At 44.5% G+C, this 27619-nt stretch overlaps 1 protein-coding gene across 1 annotated transcript in view; it reads left to right on the plus strand.

Moving 5' to 3' along the window:
* The window catches only part of GOT2 (glutamic-oxaloacetic transaminase 2), a 242547-nt gene that overhangs the window by 19051 nt on the left and 195877 nt on the right, over positions 1-27619 (plus strand). Inside the window, exons 2-3 of the mRNA XM_086945299.1 lie at positions 24480-24636; positions 25837-25965. Coding sequence (XP_086801425.1) covers positions 24480-24636; positions 25837-25965 — 286 coding nt within the window. The remainder of the gene's footprint in view (positions 1-24479; positions 24637-25836; positions 25966-27619) is intronic.

A 27619-nucleotide genomic window follows, 5' to 3' on the forward strand; every position in this document is an offset into this window, starting at 1 on the left:
GGGGGGCTCAATATGTGCCCCTCGTGTACATGCACACCAGTTTCTGCACGGCATGAACTTTACAGTCCATGAAAATAGTTTGTCTGCTTTGATATTGGAGTGTGAGGTTTTGTGTCAAACAAGGCACCTAAGTTCCTAACGATAAGTGGCATTTGAAGGTGGGTGAAATGGCAAATTTTGACTAGCAGTTTTTGACATTTTTCTGAAAACGTAATTCATTATGATTTTTAGGATTTTCACCTATTCCACCAGGCAAATTAAGTCCCTAGAGATGCCTGTTAAGAGAAAGGGATTCTGGTGTATGACCCACACATAAAGTATGTTAGTTTTGGCGAGGTTAACAAGATAGTCTGTTTATCTGCAGTCAGACTTCAAAATTGTAGGAAGCTGGATCTGTATATACTATACCAAAATGAGGCATAGTGTGCACAGTCAAGTGGAACCCCAAAGGTAGGCAGAGGTAAAAGTAGATAGCACCTTACTCTCTATTTGTGGCAGTGTGGGCGAGCAGTAAGGCTTTATCAGAGGGTAGTGTTAGGCATTTGTTGTACACACTCAATCAGCAAAAGATGTCACACACTCAAAGACTGAACTCCGACCAATTTTGTTATTCTATTTCTAGAACCAAGCCAAGCCTGGCACCGTTAAGAGAAATAAATGCTTTGACAAATGTTATGCAATGTTTTACAATTGAATGCAGGTTCAAATGCAATTGATTGAAATGCAGGTAAGTTAAAATGCCAAAATTACTTTTCAGATTACTTTTTCCACGCAGTGGGATATGCCTGGATATCACACTGGTACATTTCATAGAGAAAAGGTAAGTAAAAACAGTTGAGCAGTTGTAGTTTTTCAAGTTTTCATACAAATCAACTCCACACTTAAAACATGTTTGAAGAGAAAACAGTCAATGTATTCCTATGTAGAGAAATGAAGTCATTGGTTAACAGGTAAGTACTCTATCTTCGGGGTTGGCTTTCTTGGTTTAGAACAAGGGTTCCCCCAGGGTCAAAGATGCAATCTCAAAACACCCTCAGCTGCACTACGGTGACTGGGTTCAGAGTGCTGATGCCCAATGTTATCAATGGGGGAAAGGAGGCCTCCGGTTGGTGGCTGCTCACGAGCAGGCCACAAGGTTGTGGAAGCAAAGCTCCTGGTGTTAGGCTCAAGGCAAAGGAGGATCCGGTTTAGCACACAAAATGCACCCACAGCAGCACAGGGGCGGCAGGGTGCTGTTTTGGCGTCGGGTGCCCTGTTTTCAATGGGGATTTTCGGTTTTGGTTATTAACTGCAGGCTTGGTCCAGGAAGACTTCCAGGAGGAACCAGCAGCTGGGCAAGTAAGTTAGAGGGCTTGGGGACGTAAGTGCACATCTGGTTCTTTTTCCAGGACGGCTGGATGCAGGGATGTCTTTTTGAGGTTGGAATTCACCTTACCGGGCCACTCACGTGTGTTGGGGTGGGGGGGGGGGGGCAGCATCGGGGGATCCTGGGGGGGGGGGGGGGGGGGGCCGCATCGGGGGATCCTGGAGGGGTCAACCCACTGTGGATTCAGACTCTGGAGGACCTCGCTGGGACCAGTGGGCAACTCAAACTCTGGCAGTATGCGACTGGTGCAGTTGTGTTTGCAGGCTTCTGGTTTATTTGTCCTCAGCAGGCTCTGAGTCTTGCTTTGGAGATTCTTTTGAAAAGAGCTGCTGTTCACAGGCGATCCGGTCTTTGTTGAAGGCAGTCAGTCCTTCCAGGGGTTCTGGCGGTTGCTGGCTGCAAGACAAGGCAACTTTTGGCGCAGGATCTCTGGAAACTGCAGATGGGCTGGTAGAGTTTGGGGCCAAGTCAGTTCCTCTCTGCAGTCTCCTCTGCTAGGCGTTTTCTATTGTCCTTCGTAGATTGTGGGAATCCGTCTTCCTGGTTCAGGGCTGCCCCCTAAATCCTGTATTTGGGGGTGTTTTAGGGGTCTCTAGGTCAGTAGTCAATGGGCTACTGATTTTAGGATGACACCCATTGTGCGCTCACCCTGCATGGGGGAGTGAACACAATCCCTAATCCAGATTGGAGAGTCTGCAAGATAGCAGGCCCTGAAGAGTGGGTGTCGCCTCGCCTCCCCCACCTGAGGGGTGGGGTTGACAGAGGCAGGCATTCCTTCTGGGCTGTGCTAATTTTTCCCACTGGTCTTCCTGCCAAAAAGGAGGGGAGACAGGAACGGGGCCTGCTCCTGATGGCAGGAGAGGTTGGGGGTAGTCTCATTGCAAAGGCGGAAAGGCCTTTGAAGCTCCCCTGCTCTTCCATGCCTGGGGGAGGTGTGACCACCTTCGCCCAGGAAAGACTTTGTTTCAGGGCTCAGGGAGCGAAGACTCCCACACCTGGAGTCTAGAAACATGTGTCATGGTGGCAGGCTGCTGGTGTGTACCAGTCTGGGAACCCACCAGAGGCTGGTCGTTTTTCAGGGGGCATCTCAAAGATGCCCTCTGAGTGCATTTTTTTTTTATTAAATCCCTCAATGGCATCCGTGTGGGTTTAATGTACCGAGACATTTGATGCCTAACACCCCAGTTTTCAGTAAAGTTTTATGGGTGTGTGGGTGTGGGTGTGTGGGTGTGTGTGTGTGTGTGTGTGTGTGTGTGTGTGTGTATATAATTTTAGTTTTTTCCAGCAATAGACCACTCAACCCCCCCATACTTGTATATTCTCATAATGTCGTCATTTCATAATTTCATAAACAATTACGTTTTACTTTACATTACCCCCAGCAGTAAGTCCTACAAAAAAAATGCCGTACAGTGAAATATTCTTCATCATAAATCACTAGGTATTGCTATGGGATTGTTTTCCAACAATATGGAGAAAAATTATTCGGGTAGGGCGATTACTACTCAGAAGGAGTAGAAGGTCCAGCTACAGCATATGCCCTGAGATGTATGTGATACAAAAGTAGCTGAGCTGTTTCTCAGAACAAAAGGAATGTACTAGTCATGCCGGCATGTAAGGATGTTGTAGCATCTCAATGGGACCTACAGTTGGGCATCCATAGTGTTGGATGTAATGCCCTTGCAGGTGTCATGCTTCATCATCTGGGCTGCTCCTCATTGGGTCGGCGGTGCAATACCCAACGGGCGACACCTCAAAGAGGGGCACTTTGGCGGAGATCTAGCCCTATTTGAAACTCACAGACCAAGTCTACGTTATTCTGGCCCCACACCCCCACTTCATCATACGGCGGTTGGATAAAAGATCTCCGCCAAAGTGCCCCTCTTTGAGGTGTCGCCCGTTGGGTATTGCACCGCCGACCCAATGAGGAGCAGCCCAGAGGATGAAGCATGACACCTGCAAGGGTGTGTGAGGGCATTACATCTAACACTATGGATGCCCAACTGTAGGTCCCATTGAGATTCTACGACATCCTTACACACCGGCACGACTAGTACATTCTTTTTGTTCTGAGGAACAGCTCAGCTACTTTTGTATCACATTGCTTTGGGATTGACACCATTCAGTTAAAGGAGACCAGATACTCAGCCCCCTTTTACGCCATTTCTTACCTTTCCTTTTGTAAATTGCAACTTCCAAATGAAAGATTGCTAGTAGCCTAGCTAGCCACTGATGAAAGGAGGGTGCAATAGGATCCAGCCAAGCTGAGGTTATGCAAATTCTTAACACTGCCATAGCACTAAAAATGAATTCATGGCCAATTCTGGGAGTGCTTGGATCGGAGGCCCCTAATAGGATAACTTTGTTAGACCGTTATCTCTTTTTAATACGGCAGACAGGAATTTCCCAATGTCACGTTTAAAAAAAGTGAATCCATCACAGGTAGAGAAGGTATGTACACAATCTGCATTGAATAACTTACATCTAGGGCAGCATGTCTCCTTGCCACTCCCCCATTTGGCAATTTTATCTGGAGTGTAGTATAGGAAAAAGCATGTTTTATAGAACTGTACTTGGAGTTTTGTGGACATAAGAATTGTTTGAGACATTGAGTAGGCATTGTTAAATTTATCCAAAGTTATACCTATTTTTCCCCTGCCACTTCTGTGCGGTTTTCTCCAGATCATCCGGAAACATCATATTTACAAGGGAATATATTCCCCCAATGGTGCTTTGTTTTAATGTGAATTAATGTTTCCACTAGGGCTATTTTTTTCAGACAGAGTCCCTCTTGGATTTTGAGATATTTAAAAAAAAAGTCCCGCCTGTCCAACTGGAAGTTTTCCCTTCAATCTTCTAAGGATTGAATCCCTACAGGGGAGAAGAGGCACCCTATAGGAGTTATTCCTGCCGCGTCCCATTTATTCATGCAGTTCGGCAGATCAGGGTTTTCCCTTGGGGGGTATAAAATGATATTCACCCTATGCCCAGCATTCTTCTTGCAGCTTTCCATGTCTTGAACCCACTAATCCATGTTTTAAACTTCACTTTTTTAGGGCTCGCCTGGCGTTGCAGCGCGAAGCGCTGCCGCTAGCGAGCATTATTGTCGTTGTGAAGGACTGCCGGGGGACGCGCAGATTCTCATCTGTGAACGCGCAGATTCTGTCCCTGTGCGCGTGCTCCCTTCCTGCCTCTGAACGCGTGCTGCTGGCGGCGCAGGGGCGCGCGTGAGAGACTCAGGTGGAGGGCGCGCGCGACCCCGTCCCGCTCCCCTTTGTTAGGGCTCCCCCAAAAATTGCAGTTTCACTACTTGTTTAAATCACTGTAAGCGGTCAGTGTGAATTCAGCAGCAGCCAGCGCACGCCACTCATTTTCAAAAGGGCTCGTTCCACTCGTGGGTCCATTCTGATTGTTTGCCAATGTTTTGCCACTCAAATAGTGCTGTTCCCCTTTAAGAAGGCATGTCCTACGTTTAGCAAAACCCCGAGTCTATTGGAGGACCTCTCCGCCACGTGTCTGCCATGACAGCGCTCCCGTGCAGCTGATTTTCTGGTCATACACAACAGGAGAAAGAAAGCTCTTCCTCCCCTGCCCGTCGCACGAGTAATGTTTTGACAGATGTATACAAAGAGACCAGCTGTCGGTCTCTTCTATTGCTTCTTTTATTTTGCTTTTTATTTTACAAATAAGGTGAGGTGCCAGTGAAATTTACTTGCTACATATTCGTGTGTTCTTTCATTAAATTTTTGAATTCCCGTTAATCCAGGTCACATGCATGAAATGTCTTCACACATGAGCGTATTTTCTCAATCAGTCTTTTGTCAGTCCTGTCGCATTGTAAGCTGTCACCGCTTCACGCCTTGAGCTCTGCTTGTCTGTCTAGTATGAGATGAATGGCCCCTCCCTTCTGGTTTCACAGTTCTCTCTCACCCGCGAATGAATGAGCTGGCTGGGGATGGATGCTCGTTCTTTCAGTGCACGGATTTGGCAATTTTTGAAGGCTGCCTGTCTCAGTCTTGTAGAAAGAGCAGACGTGCAGAGCTAGGTCCGAACACCCAACTTGTCAAATATTGAATATCAGGTTCACCTACGTTTGACAACTGTGCCCCCTTGTACCCAACGCCTGTGCGTGAGGACTTTTGAGGGAGAGAGAGCCGAGCCAAGTGTCTGGTCAGGCATGGCGCCCCTACAATTGTGGAACCGTGAAAATGTCTGACATGTAATTCATGCAAAAACCATGGAAGTATGATAAATGCTTGTCAATATTAAAATATAAACTCATTCTTCAGCGTGTGGAAAAGTGTCACCTTAATACTTCTGATGATATCGCTTCATTGAGAGGCATTTTTTAAAAGTTATAGTTTCTAAAACATGTACTTGGAAATATTCATACAGCCCTCCCCCCCCACACACACACAATGGGAACTGAGGCTAGTAAATTGTTATTTGCGCCATATATGTGGCCTACTTTCTTATTATATATGGAGCAAGATTATAGTACATTTAATCAAACACAAGAGATAGTAGTTTAGGATCAAACAGGCCATACATTACCAAGAGAATGTTGTGGGGTTTAGCTGGCATTGGGAGCTTGCATGCTTTTTGCTTGCAGCAAGGGGTTTCACAGTAGCCTCTGTGTCTAATGTAGTACCTTGGGGATTGGTGGTGGTGGCTGCATGAGGTGAGAGCAATATCCTAGTGCAAAAAGATGAGGGATGACAGGCCTCTGACTGTAGTCCAGGAAACAGATATTGTTTAATACATAAGGGGGAAGTGTTACCAAATGTCCACCTAAGACAATACTGTGAGGGGGAGTTCAGGAATAGGAATTGTATCTTTGATTCAGTATGATCAAGCCATGTTGTCCACTGGTTCATTCTGTGAATGGAACCGACTGGATTTGGTAAAATGTCCTAGATTACCAAATGGACTAATTCCCGCACACAATACCTATCAGACTCTCACCCCTTTGGGACTTGGTTCAAATAGGTCACTCTTTTCTGATGGAGGGAGCTAAGTAACTTTAAAATTAACTTCTCACCAGGAGATGTTTTAGAATGAGACTAAGAATTCATTTTAAATAGAGGCTCTTGTTCAGATTGCATGACTCCAAGAATAATTAATAGTGGAAGGACTTTCAGTGCCTCATGCTCCTTATGGAGATGTTTTCTCAGCTTGACCTTCTGCCAGTTCAGTTCTACCAACAATTATGGGCAAAGTGTGACCGATTAGCTTTGACAATGCTTGTTTTCTAAAGAAGGTACGTCACACTGAGGTTTGAATGTATTTAACAAAGCAGTAATCCATACTAATATAATAAAGAGAGAGCCCAAACCTTTGAGGCGGGTAATCTCAGGAACCACAGCCCCAATCACAACACCCAATACAGCGTTGGAAAGGGCAGTTGCAGCAGAAGGACATAGGCTATGCAGACGCCCACCATATACATTTAAAAGGTAAAAGAACCGTGCCAGCAAAGTAGTCCCTTGTGGGCGTGTCTGCGTTGTGGGCGTGACAAACACTGGGGGCGTGTGGTACGTTCCGCCTTCATGGCATGTCTCATCGTGTGGTGTGGGTGTGTGCTGGGGGCGTGGGCGTGTGCGGGGCGTGGGATTACGGAAAAAAAGCGAGCTTTGTGCCCAATATTTCATTGTTTTTTTCTATCCAGGTTCTGTACATTCCAGCTCCGGGTGTCCACCCTGCTCCCTTTAAATACCCTTTTACCCCATAATAATAAACCCACCCTTACTCCTTAAGATACCCCAACACCCTTAAACACTAACCCATCTTAACCCTATAAATATACCCTGTACCTCAAAACCCAAACCTATCCCTAAACCCTAAAAATACCCCTGTACCCCAAAACCCAAACCTAGCCCTGAACCCTAAAAATAACCCTGTACCCCAATACCCAAACCTACCCCTGAACCCTAAAATACCACTGTACCCCAAACCTAGCCCTTAACCCTTAAAATACCCATGTACCCCAAAACCCAAACCTAGCCCTGAACCCTAAAAATACCCCTGTATGCGTGGTAAAAGCATATAAAATGTAATGCCATGCATTATAATGGCTTTGCAGAGTCATGGTACTTTCGTAATGGAAGTATGCGGAGTGATGGTAAGCGGAAAGAAAGTTGCGGAATAATGGGTGTTTACCCTCCCCCGGTAAGTACATTGGTGGCACGGCGACCCACATCTCCAGCAACATACTCATATTTTTTTTTCACCACCGATTTGAAAAATGCACAGGTCTCTCTCATTGATGGCCAGCACCGACATACTCTTTTAGACACAACTCCCGCCACAAGTTCTAGAATTGCGAACTTTAGAGCTGGGGAGCTACGTTCGAATCTCGGCATCAGCTCCACATCCTGTGATTCCAGGCAAATCGCTTTGTCTCCCCGTGCCTACCACAAATGAATGTGTTCTTCTGTAATGTAAATTGTGCTCATGCCATGTTGTCGAGTTCGCACTATATAATATTGCAAGGAAAAATAACGTAGGGAAACTAGAGTTCACGCACTACTGAACGCGCACTCTTAAGTGCATCAGCAGTGCACTGTGAATCGGAGTGTTTCACAGGCCTGTCACAGATAAGAAATGCTATCAAAACGAAATCCAACAAAACAATATACTACTGGCCGGCAGCAATTTATACCCGGACAACGTCTGGACGGGCTGCTAGTATCACACTAAAAGCGAAATTTTGATAATTCATGGAAGTAATATTAACAAGCATTTTCAATGCAATAGGTTTCGCAGTTGTGAGAGTTTGAGCTATTGGCATTGTAAATGGCAATGCCTTTTATTTACGTGTTGGTTTTTAAAACCTAAATAAAAGGCATTGTTATTTACAATGCCAATAGCTTAAACTCTTGCAAATGCGAGACCTATTGCAAATGCTTGTTTTATGGTAGCTGTCATGCAAATGTAGCCACAAATATCCGGTGCTTTTCCTTCCCAAAATTAGCTGATAGATGGATGGCGAACCACCCCCGGGTAACATTTCAACCCTAGTATTCTGTAATAGTCCCAGACTATAAAGCAGCACAGAAGCCCAATAATATGCTCTTAAACTTGGGAGAGCAAGACCTCCTCTTTCCTTTTGGAAGGGTCAGAAGTTTATAAGCATGCCGACGTTGCGCGTATGCCCAGAAAAAACTGGAAAAGGTACGTACCATAGATTTAAAACACTGAACTGAGAATTCTAAGCATATGGCTCTAAATAAATAAAATAATTTTGGGGAAAAAGGCCATTTTCAAGGCGTTAGCCCTACCAATTAAGGAAATATGTAGATTGTCTAAACGGCGATGATCTTTCTTATATTCTTAATGACATTACCACACTTAGTTGTCGAAGAATTGGTCTAGACACTGTAGGGGTACAGGGCTCATGCACATGTACCCTCACCACTGGTATAGTGCACCTAGCTAGAGGGGTGGCTGACCTATGCAAGGGCAGTGGGGCTGTAGGCATGGTACACAGGGATGTGTGTCGACTCTTCGCTTTGTTCTGCACCAAAACACGCAGCCTGCAATGGCAGTGTGTGTAAAGGTACAGGGCCTCTAAGGGTGGCACAATAAGAACTGCGGCCCTTAGAGGCCTTCCCAGGCCACAGTGCCCTTTGTACCCATGGTACCTTTTACAAGGGACTGACCTGTGGCCAGAGAGGTTCCAGTTGGGTGTACATTTTCGGGAAAGAACACTGGCTATAGGCACCTGATTGACTGGGACCCAGGGCACATCAAGTCCAAGTGCATCAGTAGTCTGGCAAAAAGTGGGGGGTTACTGCAACAGAAACCCAGCTTCCTATGCCAATCCAGTGAGCGATCACAGCGACATTATAGTCCCCAATCTCACTTACATCCTGGACCATACTCTTTCAGCAGGAGCCTATATCTTGGAGATGTTGCCATAGATAACTAGTTTGAAACTTCTCTAAAATTGGTGGATAGTGAAACATTGTTTTGGGTCTTTAACGGCATGACCCCTTAAAATGAGGGGCTGATTTTGTGATTTGCAATTGTTTTATTCTGCTTAGTCTTCTTAGTCACTTGTTATGGTTGCTTTATGGTGCGAAAGGCTTCAATTCCACACTTAGTACTCCGTATCTTCTGGACCTGCAGCAGATCTTGATTGGATCCGGCTCCGTCCTACGTTTTTCTCTGAAGTATCTGTAGGCACTGCAGTCTTTTTTCTGTTCATCTTGCAGGTTGAACCTTTTGCATTGGTGGTCTTGGAGGCTGTGAAGAATGAGCTTTTCACTATGAGGCTTGAGCTTTACCTGCACGCAGAATTAACTGATAAACCTCAGAGCACTTTCAGCAGTTTTGTTGTGTAATATATATAAAATCGGGTAATGTACGTACATCCTGTGGTTGCGCCATTCGCTTGGCAGACGTGTCCGTGCTTGGCCGCATGCTTTCCAGTTCTTCCAGCAATGGTGATTAATGCTTGGTAAGGCATGCTCTCGTTCAAATGGCATTGGAAAACCCAAGATGATGACTCGACTCCCATTTTTTTTTTTCTTTCAGCTATGGATTACAACAGTGTACATTTTGCAAGCACTAACGTTAGGTGGTTGGTCTTAAAACATTCTTTTAGGGTAACATACCCCCTGATATGTCTGTGTAGGTGTTTTATGTCCTCAATTGGCACCTTTTTTATAGAACGTTTCTTAGAATAGATATATATATATTCCACACATTATAATAGCTGGTAGACTGTAATAGGTAAACATCCTACTATTGATTTGTAAGCTTAAACTGCCAAGGAGGAACTTTCTTTAAAAAAAAAAAAAAAAAAACCTTGTAGGGATAGGTTTTTTTTCTAATTCTCTCCTGAAGGTGAGCTAATTCAAGTACTGAGGCCAAGTGCCATGTTTAAAAAAAAATAAAATATTTTGATTGTTTAAATATACATAGCAGCCGATAACATATGCTTAGGAAGAAGAATATAAATACATCTGGCCTGGACTGAAGGAAGAGCATATAGTTTTACACTGTATGCAGAATCTGTGTCCTGTGAACTCCAGCAGGTATGGAAACAATGCACATGAAGAGTAGGAAGCAGAGATGGCTGGTGTAGAACCCGTGGAAAGCAATGCAAGTCCCTGTTCAGTAAACCCTCTCGTTGCCATTTGATGCCTGTGAATCCATATCGCAGGCATTCATTCCTTAGCGGAGCAGGAGATGTCATGGCATGGATTATAGTGTCTTGGAGCCCTGCCTCCTCCAGCTGTCTTGACTGCAAGCCCGGTTGTGTCCAATCAATGTCTTTCATTCAGAGAGTAGTGATTGTTGGCAGGATACCGTGATGACAGTTAAGCTCTGAGAAGCCCAACACAGGGACACTTGCCCCGGTAGCCGTTGACTTATTGGGGAACCCAGGGTCCTCCGTCTTTTCACGACGACGGAAGCAGGTGGTAACTGAAGAATCAGGACAGCCCACTGGCCAAGTCTCCATTTCCGCTGAAGCATTGTGCGTCCACGAAGTAAAAAGCTGCTTTTGTAATACGGATTTTAAATGGATTTTGATTACAATATGCTGTACAAATATGACTAGGCACTTACATCAATAGTTGGGCACGAAACTTTATATATATATTTTTAACCTACCGGGACGTGCTGTGTCATTGTGGATCACTGCCTGTGTGCACAACACTCAAGCGATGTGCAGATTATAAGAAGTGCTATGGAGGCTATGCTTTGAACTTTGGCTGGTGGCTAGGCACACTATGCAATACTGTTGTGCAGAGCTGTTTTCCTTTTATAGACATCGGCTCCTAGGATGACTGACCATGTCAGCGAAACCATGATTAGTGTTAAAGTTGAGAAGAACTGATTGGTGCACGCTTGACACTTAGAATTTTTAGTAGCAGGGCTGGCAAAGCACAGGTACTTTTCCACAGTAATATGTTTATACAGCTTATTGTGTGTGCAGCAATCCACGTGATGTGCAAAGGTACAAAGAGCAGCACACCTCTCGCATGCATCCATGTTGGAGTGTGCAATGCTGGTGCTAGCCAAGTTCCAGTCCCAGCTGTTGTCCTTGACATTAAATGACCCCTCTGCTTGTCCATGCGGAGCGATGATGTTTCTGAACTGGCACAGGACGCTTGTCCTTTGGCAGCCTTCATATACAAGCCCTTTGCTTGCAGGTGACCTGGTCTTGATGTCCTCTTTGAACTGCAGTGACACAACATGAGGTAGTGAGCCAGGTACGTCACCCCAGCACATTGGAGGTGTATGACGAGGTGATCACCCCAATCCCTCCTTATGGAAAAGTCAGCCTTTTCTTAACTCGTCCGTAAAGTTACAGGAGAGATTGTAAAAAAAATATATATTTTTTTTAAAACAGTAAAGCAAAATTGGATTTGCTGGAATTGCACAAATACTCTATATTCTTTTTTCGCTGGTTAAACGTTATTAAACAATCCCAACTCAGTTTAGGAGTGATAACCCCTCTGTTTGGGTACAGGTTGTATCCTGGCGAGCGCTGGATGTGAGCAGAGTCCAGACTTACTTGAAGTTTAGGGCCCTGATTGCTTTTTAATCAGTCCATTGAAGACTGCCGTCTGACTCCCTGGTCGTTTTCGAGGCATACCTTGGATCAGCAATAGGTATTCCACACATTATGCCATCTCCGAGGAGCATGATGCTTTTAGAAAGCAGCGTTTAGTGGTTCACTTCTAGTGGCAGTCCCAGACTCTACCACAGTAGGGTTACCGGTGAAGGCGATGGCAAGGCATTTCTGCTAACTTGCCAATTGCGGATTTTCTGAGAACAATATTACTAGAATTTTTCCTGTGGAATTATTGGGAGTTAAGCAGCGACTAATTTGAGAAGGCAATAACCCCTTTTCTGGGTGTTGCAATAAAGTGGATCTTGTGCTGATCACATTTGGCTTACAGATGTTTCTATTGAGTTGCACTTCCTGTTGCAAATCCAGGTGCTTACGTATTTGTCTTTGTGGTGGTTAGATTAGATATTTGTTTTTATTTACTAGCAGAGTGAGCTGAACTAATGTGTTCTTCCTTACTTCTTTCAGAGAATCCTTAATACCCTGCTCCTCTTCGCCCTTTGAAAATAATGTTTTTGACTCGTAGGGAACGTGTATTCCAAAGGGACCAAATCCACCCTTGCTTCCGGACTTTGTACACTTTAAATCCACTTATCGACTATGACATTGTAGCCCTAGCTGGAGCACTAGAGCTGGTGCTGTCACCTCAATACAATCCTACACCCATTGGCCAGATTAATTTCAGGTACCAGAAATTAAGCTACTTTACCTATAATGAACACTGAGTGAGTGCTGAAGATAACCCTTTCTCAGCACCATAAAAGCATTTTCTCTGGCAAATCTTGCTCTTTTAGGTAATGTGTGGATTGCAGGGCAAAAAACAAAAGCAACTCTTAAGTCTGATCTTCATCTGTACCTCAGCAGTAATATCTCTTTTGCTGTACTTTACAGGCAATACAAAAGGGGATGATGGACTGAGCGTTTGAGCAAATCAAACACTCGCCCCCAGTCAACAGAATGAACGGTGATGGATCAAACCCAGATCTGTTGACTTGGTGTGAGTGTTTGATTGGTTCAGATGCTCCGTCTATTACCACCCCCTTTTGTACTGCTTTGTTCGCCATAAGTTGGCAGGGTATGCTCAGACTTGAGTCCCTTGCTCACTTTGCAACTGGATTCAAGCAAGCCGGGCTGAAGACGGCTGAAATGCCAGAAACCGGTCCTCGGAAATTTGTTTCCGGTCCAGGGAAAGCATGGCTTGGCAGTTCGGGCTGGACTGTTCCCATGAGGCACAGGGTCAGACTAATTTGCCACCCCAGTTCAGACATGACCATATGCAGAGTGGGCTAAGGAACAGTGATGGATCAAACCTAGATCTGTTGACTGGGTGTGAGTGTTTGATTGGTTCAGATGCTCCGTCTATTACCACCCCCTTTTGCACTGCTTTGTTCGCCATAAGTTGGCAGGGTATGCTCAGACGTGAGTCCCTTGCTCACTTTGCCACTGGATTCAAGCAAGCCAGGCTGAAGGCGGCTGAAATGCCAGAAACCGGTCCAGGGAAGGCATGGCTTGTCAGTTCGGGCTTGACTGTTCCCATGAGGCACAGGGTCAGACTGATTTGCATATGGCCATTTCTGAACTGGGGTGGCAGAGTGGGCTAAAGAACGGTGATGGATCAAACCCAGATCTGTTGATTGGGTGTGAGTGTGTGATTGGTTCAGATGCTCCCTCCATTACCACCCCCTTTTGTACTTTACAGGCAAGCTGGGATGAATGGGGAGCAACACACGTATTTGAGGGTTGAACCAATACATGCAGGAGTTCCAAAAAACACATGCTCTGTGATGGGGTGCTCAATGAAAAAACTAGTTTCTTAAAAGTGAGGAGTTGCAGGATACAAGTAAGCCAATATTATTATTATTATTGACTCGTGGCTGAAGAGACTGGACACGCCGCCCTAATTGCTGCTTCCTGCGCTTCCACTGCAGCGCCTTGCGGTACCCGCTTCGAGCGCTGTGCGCTGAGGATTTTTGGACCTCTCCTGTTTTGCCCTGAGTGCACGGAGACTGTTGTGGGTGTGGAGGTGTGTGGGCAGGGCTGCGAGCTGCGGGACTACCTCTCCCAGGAGTCCTAGCCAGACCCAATCGCAACCAGCTGGGCCGCTCTCCCTGCCTGCCACGCCCCCCATCACCGGGATTAATTATATAAACAAACTGTTCTCCCCGCTGCGTGGGAGAGTGCCGGGAGAGCGCCGGGACAAGGGCGGGACAGTCTGTGGCCGTCCGTGGTCGGACGAGGTTGGGTTGGGCCACCCCCCTTTTGTCCCCCTGTATTTATTAGTGTTGTGCCAATATTGTATTATACGGGCTGTGGGTTGTGTATTAATCTATCATGCCTCTACGTTCTGGAAAAGAACGTAATGTACAGTTACAAACCGTAAATGGGGTAGGGTAGTTTCTGGTCCTTTAGATGCTTTTATTACTAGGGCCACAGGAATTCTAGAAACAGAGATAGCTATGGTTGAAAAAAGGCTCTCTATAGATTTGTTAAATGATCAACGATCCTCCATGGGAAGGTTAGCTACAATACCCAGCCCAGATGTCCAGCCTCCGAATACGAGCCACCATTTTATCGAAATGGTGGCTGATGTACATCGTGAGGCACAGGGGGAAGGCCTACCTCCGACTTTGACTGTGACAGTAGAGAGTGACTCCAGCTTCCACAACACACAAGCCAGTGGGGGAGAGGATAGTCTGCTCTTGGCCAGTCAATCTCTCTCAGATTCCTCAGAGGTTGAGGATTCACAGAGAAAAACATCACGAAAAAGAAAAAGAAGTAAAGGCCAACAGAGGGGGGGTGTTAATAAGATTCAAAAACCGAATGCCCCAGTAACTCTCACTGTCACAACTCTTGATGCTACCTCCATCACAGTCTGTCCCAGTCTTAAATGATCTTCCGAGAAAATCACATACCCATTTTGGCCCTTCGGACCCATGCCCCACTTGTTATAGCAGTGATGATAGTTTGTTGTTAAAAATGGAAGCTATGTTTAAAACTCTTCTGCTCCCCGTACTAGAAAGAACGCGCCTGATGACCTCTAAATTAGATGCACTGGAGTCCATAGTTAACACCAATACTGGTCTTTTAAATAAGTTGGTAAGCTCCCAAAGCGCTCTAGGGAACCCCAGTTCTTCCCTAAGTAATTCCAAAGGCCAGAAAAATGTTACCATAGGTAAAACTACTTCGTCAGTAACTGTAGGCACAGCACCCAATCCTGGTTTAATTAAAAATAAGGGTTCATCGGCAGGGGGGAGCTCTGGGGAATAATGATCGCATGACTGCACCAGCTCCCTTGTGCCAGGTGACAAAAAAGGCTCCCTTTAAATCCAACCATCAAGACCAGCCGAATAGCCCCGCACCCCAAGTGGCTACTGGGTCCCAGGATATTGTAAAAAAGAAGGCTTCAAGTGTATCTTCTCAGCCTAAACCAACTAATGGTACAAGGGGGAGTAGATCCAACAATCCCTCAACACCTTTTGTAAAAGCCAGCAAACGGATACCCCCATGTACAGATTTACCTATAGAAGCAACACCATATACGATCATCTTGACAGGTGTTGCCCCTCTTAGGGAGGGTTCAAATGAATCACATGGGGATCTCCGAAACAAGGTTGTATTCTGGCTGAATAAAAACCGCCCACTTCCCCCTTCCTCCTCGACAGAAATAGTGTTTGTGAGAAGAGTTGAATGGCTAGGACATTGCACCAAGGACCTAGAAGGGGACTGTATTATCATATCCTTTAAGGATCCCTGGGTGGTAGATTTCCTCCGCAGGGATGCAAGGTTTGGGAGGCTGGGAGATGTGCAGACCCTAGGTCTTGGGTATTTTTATCCAAGACGATCCTGTGAGCTCCCCCCTCGCCTTACCTTCTCAAGGATACCTGCTAGAGGATACCAGTCTGATAAAACCTCTTCTTTTTTTGCAGTACCCATTATTGTTTAATCGTTATGAACCCCTTTCTGGCCTGGAGTGTATCGATTGACTTCACACATCAAGTGGTAATGGGAGGGCTTTGGGCAATTAATTAGACTGGGTAGTTGGAGTTGGTACTGTAGAGTCTACTCAGGGGGAGTTTAGAAGTGAGAGGGAGTTGGTGGTGGCCCCTGTATACCCCCACCAGAAGGTCAACAAGGTGGTGGGCCCACACCCGAGCGTAGTAGCACCCTTGGGAGTGGATCACAATGGTAGGGATAGCTCTATAACATCTAGCCAGGTTACAACACTTAAACTAGCATCATGGAACGTGGCAGGGTTGAAGGGTCGTATGGACTCAGAGGATTGGTTGGACTTTATTGATACCTTTTGATATTCTTTTATTCCAGGAAAGTTGGGCGCCTGATCCTATTTTATAGGATTGGGTTCCTAAATTTTTTCAAACCCGCTATAAGGGGTAATAAGGGTCGGGCATCGGGGGGGTTAGTGATTTGGGTCAAACAGTCCATAGGTTATCGACCAATGGAAATTTGCGTGGATAACCGGGAATTAGGTTAAGTAAAGAAAATTGTCAGGATATTGTAATTATTAAGATCTATGCACGTGGCCAACCAGGTGGGCGTTGCCCCGGTATCCTAGATGTGTTAGACTCATACCTCGAAGGGGTAGGGAGAGACAAGTTACTCGTCCTAGCAGGGGACCTCAATTGCACCTTCGAGCTGCTTTATGCTGCAGAGGAGTACTTGGGGTTTGCAGAGGATACTGTCTAGAATATCCCAATGCTTTCTCTGGATACTATTAAAAGATGTTCAGAGGCAGCCCTACATTGGATGGGGCTTTGTCTAAATTGGGGGCTAAGGGCAACCAACGGTCGCACAGCCTCTGACGAAGTTGGCAAATCTACTTTTGATAATGGGGTAAGAAATAGTCGGATAGATTATATCCTGCTAAAAATGGAATTCTGGTCACTTTGATTGACATGGAAGTAGTGCCCCGCCCCGAAAGCGACCATAACCCTTTATCACTTAGCTTGAGACTACCAGGTGGATTTGGTAGGCCCACCTCCCCTGCTCATGTAACAGGGGACGTGGTATTAACAAACGATAGAAGAAGGCTTAGATGGTCTAGAGTTGTAGAGAACCCAACTCTTCTTGATAGTATAACGGAGGTAGTCTCATCATCTTTGACTGATATTTCGTCCCTTGCCCACAGCAGGGCTGCTTGTAATCAAATTTGTGACCTCCACAAACTGTGCTTTGGCCGTCTTAAGGTTCTTTTGACGATTCCACCAACGCAAGGCACCGCTGAGGTACATGGCCCTCCGAAAAAATGGTACAATAAAAACTGTAGGGAGGCTCATGGACGTTTAGTTAAAGCAGTAAAATCGAGGATATCTAGGGATATTAAGGAGGCACACTTAATGTATAAAAGAACCCAGTGGCAGGCGAAAAAGGAGTGGGATGATCTATTCTGGTCTGACCTACTGGATGCATGCATTTCTGCCAACCAGATTACATTTTGGGAAATTGTAAAATGGGGAGGAAATTCTGATTCCCAAGCCCCAGTTAATCATGTGTCTGCAGAAACATGGGTTGATTTCTATTCTGGTCAGTTTATGGACTCTGACCTAGAAATCGACGCAGCTCTGTCCAGGCACGTCCTCACCCTCACTCCTAATCAAGAGCTAAAATTCACGCCACTGGAAACAGAGTCTGCGCTCCGCCAGGTCCTAAAAGGGAAGGCACCAGAGATGGATTGCATCCCGGCCGATTTATTCAAGGTCAATCTCCAACTCTGGGTCCCATATATAACTAAGGTAGTGAATGCTATTGCCATGGGTGGTAGGATCCCTGGGTCTTGGAAGGGGGCGGAGATCCTCCCTATTTTTAAAAAGGGGGATTGTTGAGATCCGGGAAATTACCGCCCAATAAGTTTAATAGATTCACTTCAAAAGGTCACTGCTAGGATGGTCCTAGCTAGAATTCAGGGATGGATGGAGTTGGAGAACATCTTGTCTCCCCTACAGGCCGGCTTCAGATCAGGGACCAGCACCATTGACCAGGTCTTCAGATTTTGTCTGATTTACTGGAAGGTGGTGCTGCTGGGCGGCGGAACGATCTATGCCGTTTTTATTGATCTGAAATCGGCCTTTGACCTTGTGCCAAGGGCCAAACTCTGGACCGTTCTTAGAGATCTGGGTCTGCCATTGGAACTATTGGATATGATTGTTAGACTACATGAGGAGAACTTTGCTAGGGTGAGGTGGGGAGGCCAAGGGCAGGTGACGGATTGCTTCCCCGTAACTCGTGGCGTCCGTCAGGGTTGCGTCCTGGCACCTACACTTTTTATTGTTCATTGACCAGGTGGTCAAATTTTTTTCGAACACCCCCACAGATCCACCCTCCTTGGGAGGGACAAAGTTCCCCATGCTCATCTTCGCTGATGATACTTTGCTCCTCTCAAAGACTTGTGGGGGTTTGCAGGTTGCATTGACCCGATTCGAGGAGTTTTGTACTGTCAACAATCTTAAAAGTAACGTAAACAAAACTAAATTTATGGTTCTGACTAAAAGCCGTCCCATTAAGAGCTCAGTGACCTTGAATGGAGTGGGCCTAGAACAAGTTGATGTCATGACCTATCTAGGAGTAACCCTGGATTACCGACTCCGTTGGAAACCACAGGTCGATACATTGCATCTAAAACTTGCTCGCCTCACAGGTTGTCTTTTACAGGAACAAAAAAGGTCCCTAACAAAACGTATCAAACCAGCACTTAAGATTTATACTACTAAGGTAAGCTCCGCAATATTGTACGGGGCAGACCTTTGGGGGCATATGGATCTATCAACACTGGTGAAGGTTCAAAACAAATTTATGCGGAAATTAGTAGGTCTTCCAAAATCTACCCCCAATCAAACCTCTATGTCTGGATATGGGTTGTAACACAATTAATGAAATTGCTAGATACAGACTAGTAGCTATGTGGAGACGTATCTGGACTTCCCCAGACTTAAGCCTCTTTGCTAGAGAACTTGAGGAAGTAAGATCCATCTGGGGGTCTAGCAGCATACCCTGTAAAGTAAAATTGATTCTGGATGAGATGGGCCTTAATCAGCTATGGACTTCTCCAAGACATACCAGCTTTCCATCAAAACAGGAATATAAAGCACTATATTGGGCATCTGTTCGTAAAGGGCTTGTTATCAAATCAGACTGCGTTAGTGTAACAGGAATGTTCCTGCGCCATAAACTGGACCCTCTCCTAGAGAACTATTGGGATGACATTACTAAGCCCCTAGATAAGAAGCTTTATCACCAGTTCCGACTAGGTACTTTGCCTTTTAAGATCTTTCACTAGGAACTGGTCCAATCAAGTGAGCGACTTTTGCCCTTTGTGCCTCGTACACAAGGAGAGTGTGGGTCATCTTTTATTTGCATGCCCGGCTTATCAAGCCCCAAGAAGTAAATAGTTAGGGCCTATTTGCCGCCATCTTAAAATCAGAGGGAGCGCTGAAGCTATTTGGGCGCTTCGAACTAATACCTCAGAGGTGGTAGCTGTGGCTGTTGCCAAATTCTTGGGGTGGTCGTGGGTGATTAGATTAAGATACCTGCAGGCACTTTGAACTTGTTTCCTGATTTTGTCATTGTATTTTAAAAATCTCTAAACAGGTTTTATCTGTATTAGGTCTTCATCAAATTGTTTAATTCTGATATTAGTATTGTAACGCTATGAAATATATGAAATTGTAAAATTGAGGTTTTTTTTATTCAAAACTTTTTCTTTTCAATTGTATATATTATATTGTTATGTATGTTTAAATTTTATTGTGTTTTTAACTGTCTTTTATGATCTAAAAAATCGAAATAAAGACTTTAAACCTGAAGTAAGCCAATCGGAAGGATCATAAAGAGGCTTTGCTGCAGGGAAGGAGAATACACAAGAGGAATGTGCGCCATAAAATAAGAAGCAAGCAAATGAGACGGACATCTTGCCTACTTCTACATTCAGTGCCCTGCTGCTGCAGCCCTTTTTTATTATTTTAGTTTTTTTGTAACTCACTTTTGCAGACGTTTAAATACGTTTTTTTTAAGTGAAAAAATGGTGTGCCATGTCATATTCACATGCATGCATCCTGACACATAAATGTGTACTGGCCATCACAATGGGCTGCTGTAGCATCCTTGAATGCTTTTTTCCCGATGCTAAACATCACTGGCAAAAAGCATCAGTACAGCCAATAGGTCTAAACTTGCAGAGAAAGAAACATATGTATAAAAAAACGGGAATAAGAGCGTAATTGTGTGAGTGGGCACCCCTCCACTATAATCCATTCAAGAACCAATAGCCCAGAATAGACCACCAGAAAACGTCACGATTATATGGTCTAGTTGACAGTCTATTCAAAATAGTTGTGTAGAAGGTTAAACTAGTTGCATGTTCCTTAAAGCCACAAATAAAATGTCCTGATTCATAATGAGTATTTTTTTTTTTTTTTTTTTTTTTAGCAGTATAAAGTTGTATCCCATGTTTGGAACCACTCTTTACCTCTGATTCACTTAAGTTTATTGCTACATCTGCATAGAATCAAATAAAGATGTGCTTACTGGCCAAATAGTGGGGAAATATCGGCACAGCGCTCAACGTTCCTCCAAATAGCTGGGTTTGTCTATCAATCAGGGGTTTGTAAGCCCAACTACTCACCCGAAAGGGCCTTAAGGTGCGGGTGCGCGCAGCTCCTGGATGATCATGGTGATTCGTCAAAGTGCCAGGTCTTGAGGTCCTTTAGGAATTTGAAGAGTGTTGGTGTGTGTCGGAGGTGAAAAAGGAGGGTCTTCCATTCTTTGGCCGCGAGGAGGGAGAAGGTTCGTCCTCCTGTTCTGGTCTTGATGTGTGGTACTGTTGCCAGAGTGCTGGGCTGAGCGGAGGGATCTTTGGGGTGCATGGAACTTAAATAAAATTTGCAGATGAACACATCGATACTCAAATCCATGCACACACAGGGCATATTTATTTACCCTGAAATTGCAATATAGTCTCGTTCTAGCCCATGTACCAGAGTAGCTCACACAGAATCACAACTAACCAACGATGAACGCTTCATTCATCTAGCCTTGCCCACATAAGGGAATGATTAAGTGCTGTGGAAAAAAATCCAAGATTGCTGTTTTGCACTTTTTTGAACATTCAACTTTTGACAGCATAACAATTCCCCCCCCCCGCACCCCCACCCCCCCACAAACACATCTGTTTGTGTGATTGAAGGGATATTTGCAGCCTTCAATTGCTCCCTTAAATGATAATTCAGTACTTGTTGTGGGGATTCTGACTATGCACAAGAAAACAGGACCTCAGTAAATAAGGGCGTACCTCCTACCACATTAGTACCCGAAATCCCAACTGACCAGCAATAGTGTCTCATTCGGTCTCCTATAAATAGCGAGAAGCTGCAAAGGTTCAGACAACCCAGAACACGAGCACTCCCGACTCACCTCAGGAATCGCCGGAACAAGATACTCACTCACTCGTACTTGTCCACAATAAGAATGATCAGAGTCCCTTAACCCCTTCGCCGCAGCATGAATTTCTTCGTGGCGCTGGGGGTGTGTGGTGAGCGCGGCGCTGCTGTGCCCATGACGGAACCGCGCCGTCATGAGTCACGGACGGCGTGGTTCTGTCACGGCCCCACCTGCTCATTAATTTGCATGCACAGGCGGGGAATTAATGACACGTGGGCGGAGCAACAGCCGCATGACGGAACCATGCCGTCATGAGCACCCGTGGCCCGTGGCTCACGACTGTGTAGTTCCGTCATGCGCACTTAAGGGGTTAATATGGTAAAAATGTTTATTTTGTCTATAGTGATTCATAAAACAGTATGCAAACCACGACCAGCATCAAAATGCATAAGGCTAGCATCATTAGCATTGTTACAAGACCATAGAATACAAAAGGAGTGGTCTTTTTATAAAGACTGTGAAAAAGGCAAAACAACTAGGCCTAAACAACCTCCACTTGGCAGTAAGAAGTTATTTTATCTAACAGAAGGTCTCTAGGCGTTGTTAGCAGACCCCCCCCTACCTGAAAGCCTAAACGCAAAGGTTTACATCGTAGGAACAGCAGAGCTCCACTCCATGGAACAGCTTTCTTCAAGTGTGTTTTAAAAACATGCAACAACGCTATATCAAAGCACGATTCTTCCATATTGCAGCTGTTGGTAACATGTTTTGTCTAGGTAATAGGGACTGACCAGAACAGAATAACAAGAGGCATTGTTGATTGACTTTGCACATTTTGTTCAGACAGAATTGAAGGGAAAGCTGAGAACGTGAAAAACAGTCTGTTATCATATGTAGGGCAGAGGCAAAGTGTAGCGAAAACAAACTCTAGCAGAGGCGTGCGCAAAAGCAGCATCATAGGGCAAGCATAACTCATGCTAACTTAACAATGTCGTCGAGGTATCTAAGGGCCACATAGCCCATATAACATACTCTTATAAAATATTGGCATGTGTGCTTGAGGTTGGCGACTGCCCTTCTTGAACACCATGATGAGCAAAGCACCCTTTCTAACAACTGGAATCATCCCCAAATATCAGTGTTTATCACAAATATGTCTGCCCACTACATTTGAGGCTTCAGATGATTGTATACCTAAATATCTTTACCCAAGGCATTAAATAATCATGTCATTAATGTCACCAAATGATTATATAGAACTACGAACTCATTACAACCCAGGTGCACAGTGTGCTTGGCTATCGAGTGTCTAACCTACTACACAGCCTCCCTGGACAGCTTAATGTGCGCAGCATGTCACCAAATCCACCAGTTGGTCAAGTCCTGCAGACTGAAAAGCACTGTACTTGCACATCTTCAACCTGCATCTTAGAACCATTCACGAAGTTAGCTTAAGCATACATCACTATTATGTACACAACATTGCATTACAGCTATTTACCTGGCTGTAGATCCTGTTGAGAAATCAATCTGCAAAGTCTGGGCTGCTGACAACCAACAGCCCAGCTCAACAAAAGCCATCCAAGTCCATTGGCGGATCCATCCACAGACCGAACTCATTTTGTAGCAGGAGTAAACCATTTTTACTTTCACAATAACTATTCCAAACCATTACTAAACAGATCTCTACTATTCTTACCCAGTCGAACACCTTTGATGGATTGGAAACTTAAAACTGTATTCAGAAACCAGTACAGAGTTGGTGCTGTGGCTCTGAACAAATGCCAATAGCTTTACACATGACTATTAGTGGAGGGCTCATGAGATGTTGCTCCTCTAATTGTCCTCACCTAAGTCTTTCATACAGTGCAGAGCGCAAACATAGGTGCATGTGTCCTGTGTGTGTGAATGATCTTGTTCTTTGTCCAGTAAATAACCTGTCCTGCAGCAGCACATTTCTGGAATTACTCATCCTTGCTGGTTACAATCGATCTTTGTTCAGAAATTATTTTAATTCTGAAGTGCTTACCTAACCGGTTTATTTTTTTTCTTTAGGATAGGGGTCAAAAGCATTAATTTTCAATCTGTCCTTTATTCATTAATATAATGGTATTTTCTTACTGTATCTAACTCCTCCAGCATCTAGAGGCCTCACCGTATGGTTAGCGCATGATGGTCATCATTCATTCCACTGATGTACCTATTTGTCCTAAGTGGTAGTCCTGTTTCTAATGTCGCCCACAGCGTCTGACCAATGACTTGCATTATTTTGGGTGGTGATTTATCCTTTCAAGACAGTTTGAAAAAACGTCAGGGGTACGCAGATAGCCTCACTGAATAAGCTCAGTGCCTAATGGTTAACTTCCAAATGTCAAGAATCATGAGTGCTCCTCCATACAGGGCAGCAGACTTCTGCTGGGGGCTGCAGTGGCTTTTTTCACGTTTTTTAGGTTGAACCTGGGCAGCGCATGGGCTGCTCTGCAAGCCATGCTGTATTAGAGTATGGAATAGAAGCCCCGCTCACTCCCCACCCATATTTGTCATTGACTTGTTTCATTGTCCTTCGTAAATGCTGGTTTCTGATTCTTTAATAGGCTTGGTAGTCTCTCCTTAGTACCGCCTTGTCTTCATTCCCAACCTCCCACGGGGACTGGCCTTTTTACTTCGGATGTTACACAGTGAGTCTTTTTTAGCCTGCAAGCAATATTTTCTTTGCATAGTTTCTCCTACTGCAGGCACAACATGCTTTCCTGCAACATTCATACTTTCTAAGCAGTCCGGGACATTGGCGACTGCTTCTTTGCATAGGTCTCGTATTTCCCATAGTTTGAGCTATTGGCATTGTACATGATCATGCCTTTTATTTATGTTAATTAGCAAAACATCTAAATAAAAGGTATTGTCTTATACAATGCCAATAGCTTAAACTCTCGCAATTGCAAGACCTATTGCATTGCAAATGCTTGTTTTTATCATGCACTGATGGCTGTATCCCTGAAACTGCCAAGGACTGTTTCATGAAGTACTATCCCTTTGCTTGGTAAGAATATAAAATGAGTTCCTAGACATGATGCGGATTCCCCTGTGTGAAACTTAGTCTGGAGGTACTCATGCCCTTTTCAATTTTTTCTTCCTTAGCTCCTGTTGGGCCCATGTCGAGATGGGCCCCCCTGATGCCATCCTGGGGGTGACTGAGGCCTTCAAGCGTGACACCAGTGCTAAGAAAATGAATCTCGGTGTGGGGGCATACCGGGATGACAATGGCAAACCATTTGTACTAAGCAGTGTTCGTAAGGTAAGGCTGGCAAGTGGATGCAGTGTAGGTAATGGGCAGATATCTAAACCCTCGTCTTCCTGTGCACCATTCCCTCCTTTATGAAGAGAGGCAAATCCTGCTAGTTTTGCTGTGATTACGATTCTGTATTTGTTGTTACTCTGGTTTCTGAATTTAAATAGTTCCCACTAGCATTTAATTTTCATCTTCAACTTTGCAGGGTGTTGAGGCCTTTCCAGGACAGTCTACACCAACCACGTAGCATACAGGTTACTGGAAATGTTTTTTTGTTGTTTTTTTTTTGCAACACATGATGTAGGGATCACACTACCATTATGGTTCCTCGCTTCAAGGATTTAAAAAATAGATGGGCTCTCTGTTTTCATTCTAGTCCTACATGCATTCTAAAGATCATCACAGGCACATGTCTAACCCCACTAGTGTTTCCATTCCACCAATTTGTGTGTTGTGCTGGTCAGTAATTCGTTTTTCCTGTACCCTAATCTGTTTTGTTGCAGTGACAGAATTTACTTTAAAGATGTCATTGGGTAAGTGGACCGGCCTGGGTTTCACCTTTCTACCTCTCAAAAAGCCAGCTTTTAGAGTTGACTGTCCAGACTGAAGGTGAGAGTCTGAAGTTGTTAAATTGGGGTTCAACACATAAGGAATTTTTTTTCTGTGCTTTCAAAGTGCTCGTGAGGCTCTCCTATATGTGCTCATTCACTTTCGAGATTGGGAGGCAAAAGGGTCACTAGAAAAAAACTGCTCCCAATTTGAATTTTCATTTTAAATGTGATTTTTCGACCTAAATGGTGTTTTTCCTGAGTTTCAGGGAACAGGCTTATGATTCAGCTAGCATGGGCCCCTTTTACCCTGCTCAGTATGATAACCCATTCTAAGAATGGGGAAAAATGAGCAATTATGTTTTTTCTCAAGTGACTTGCACATGTGGACCTACTAAGTGAACAGAGATCGGTGGATCCTTGTTGGACAATTTGCTTTTAATTACTAACCGGTTTGATGTGGGGACTGCCACTAAGTTCCATTCTGTCATGCTGCTTTCCATGTGCAGCACCTTGGGTGACTTAGATTCTTTAAATGTCTGCTTCTAACTGGCTTGAATTTAGGGCAGCTGAAGTTTTGGTTCTCAGTCAATGTGCTATTAAACGGTCACTCGTTGGGAATAAGGTGGTAACCAGGTCTGTTTGTTCTCTCTTGCAGGCAGAGGCTATGATGACAGCAAAGAAACTAGACAAAGAATATTTACCCATTGTCGGACTGGCAGAGTTCAACAAGGCCTCTGTAGAGTTGGCACTAGGAGACGGCAGTGAGGTGGTCAACAGTGGCCGGGTATGGAAACTGAATACTCAATCACATTTTGTTTCCTGAGAATTGAATTAGTGAGACTTGCTCGTTATGCTATGTTTAATATTCTGTACAACACCATAAAATGAGGGCACACTTACTTGATTGTAGTGAACATGTATTTAATTTCACTGTAAACGCAGTATATGTTTCACAGAAGTATTGTGGCAACCGTTCATACTATGTTTAGTTCACGTGGACATACTTTCAAGGCTCCAATAATGGCACAACCACACATTCATGATGCTGTTTTTAAAGTACATTGTTCTGTTGGATGCTGGTCCCTTGAATGTTACCCTTCAGGCAGAGTGCATTGAGGCAATGAGGATTGAGCATCTTGCTCTTGTTGGCAACACAGAATGATGAACGAAGTGCTCAAACGTTTCAAACATTCACACCAGTCAGATCTAAGTTTGTGCCATCATTGTTTTGCTCACCAGGCCACCTCGGTGTGGACCCAGCCATATGCAAATCAGTCTTGGCCCTGCTCCCATGGGAACAGTCCAGCCCGAACTGACAACCCAGGCCAATGTTCAACGTTCAGTCCATCATCTTTTTGTATTGCATCTTGCTCTTGGTTCCATTACTGTGACTGCAGTTAATCTCTTGCTAAAATGTAAATAGTATTTTTTTTAGCCTATTCAATTTTCCAAGATGAACGCTCTCTTTAACCGTGTTAGTTCATATGCGAGCCTTGCCCCTATTTATTTATTTGAAAGTTTTATATAGCGCGAACAAGATCTTTGCAGATATCAGAGCGCTTTACAGTAATAGCATGTAGCATGTAGCAGTTGAGGTAGTTAGGTACAATATGCATAATTACATAGGTAGGTCAAAGAACAACCGGAGGTAGATCATAGGTGAGGTAGTGTCAGTACACGGTACATAGTCAAACCGTTGCGCCAATAATATAAAAGTACAAAAGTATGCATATACTTATTTAAACGTGCTGCAAGTGTTTTTGGAGATAACATAAAGGTGGGCATAGTTGAGGTAGGTGCGTGCAGGATGTTAAGTCACACAGGTGCATCAGTAGTACAAAAGTAGGGATGGTTGAGGTGGTGTAGGTACAGTGTGCAAGTCAGACAGGTGCGTCAATAGTACATCAAAATACAAAGAGGGAACATATACAATCAAATAAGTCATAATACCAGTGGTACAAGTAGTACAAAGAGGGAACATATACACTCAAGTAAGTCATAATACAAATAGTACTAGTAGACCAAGGGGTCAGGCCGGTATGGAGCGGATTCATGAGAGATACAGGTTAATAGATCATGTGTATTTAGCCATGAGGATCGCTTTTACTTCTTTCTTAAACAGTTTGTTGGAGGAGATGAGCCTGGTTTCAGGAGGAAGTGAGTTCCAGATCCTGGGCGCCATACCTGAAAAGGAGCGTTTATAGGTTTTTTTCCTTTCTGAATCTTCGAGGTTTCAGCAGAAGATTGTTTGTGCTTCTAGTAGTTCTAGAGCCACCCGAGATTGTCAGCTTTTGAGTGAGGTAGCTGGGCGAGTTATGGTGTACAGCCCTGTGAGTCATGCAGGCGATTTTCAGATGTATTCTGGCTTCAAAAGGCAGCCAGTTCAGGGATTTAAAGTCAGGGGAAATATGCGAGTGTTTTTTTGAGCCAGTGATGAG

Source organism: Lissotriton vulgaris, chromosome 12, assembly GCF_964263255.1.
Source record: "Lissotriton vulgaris chromosome 12, aLisVul1.2, whole genome shotgun sequence".
Lineage (NCBI taxonomy): Eukaryota > Metazoa > Chordata > Amphibia > Caudata > Salamandridae > Lissotriton > Lissotriton vulgaris.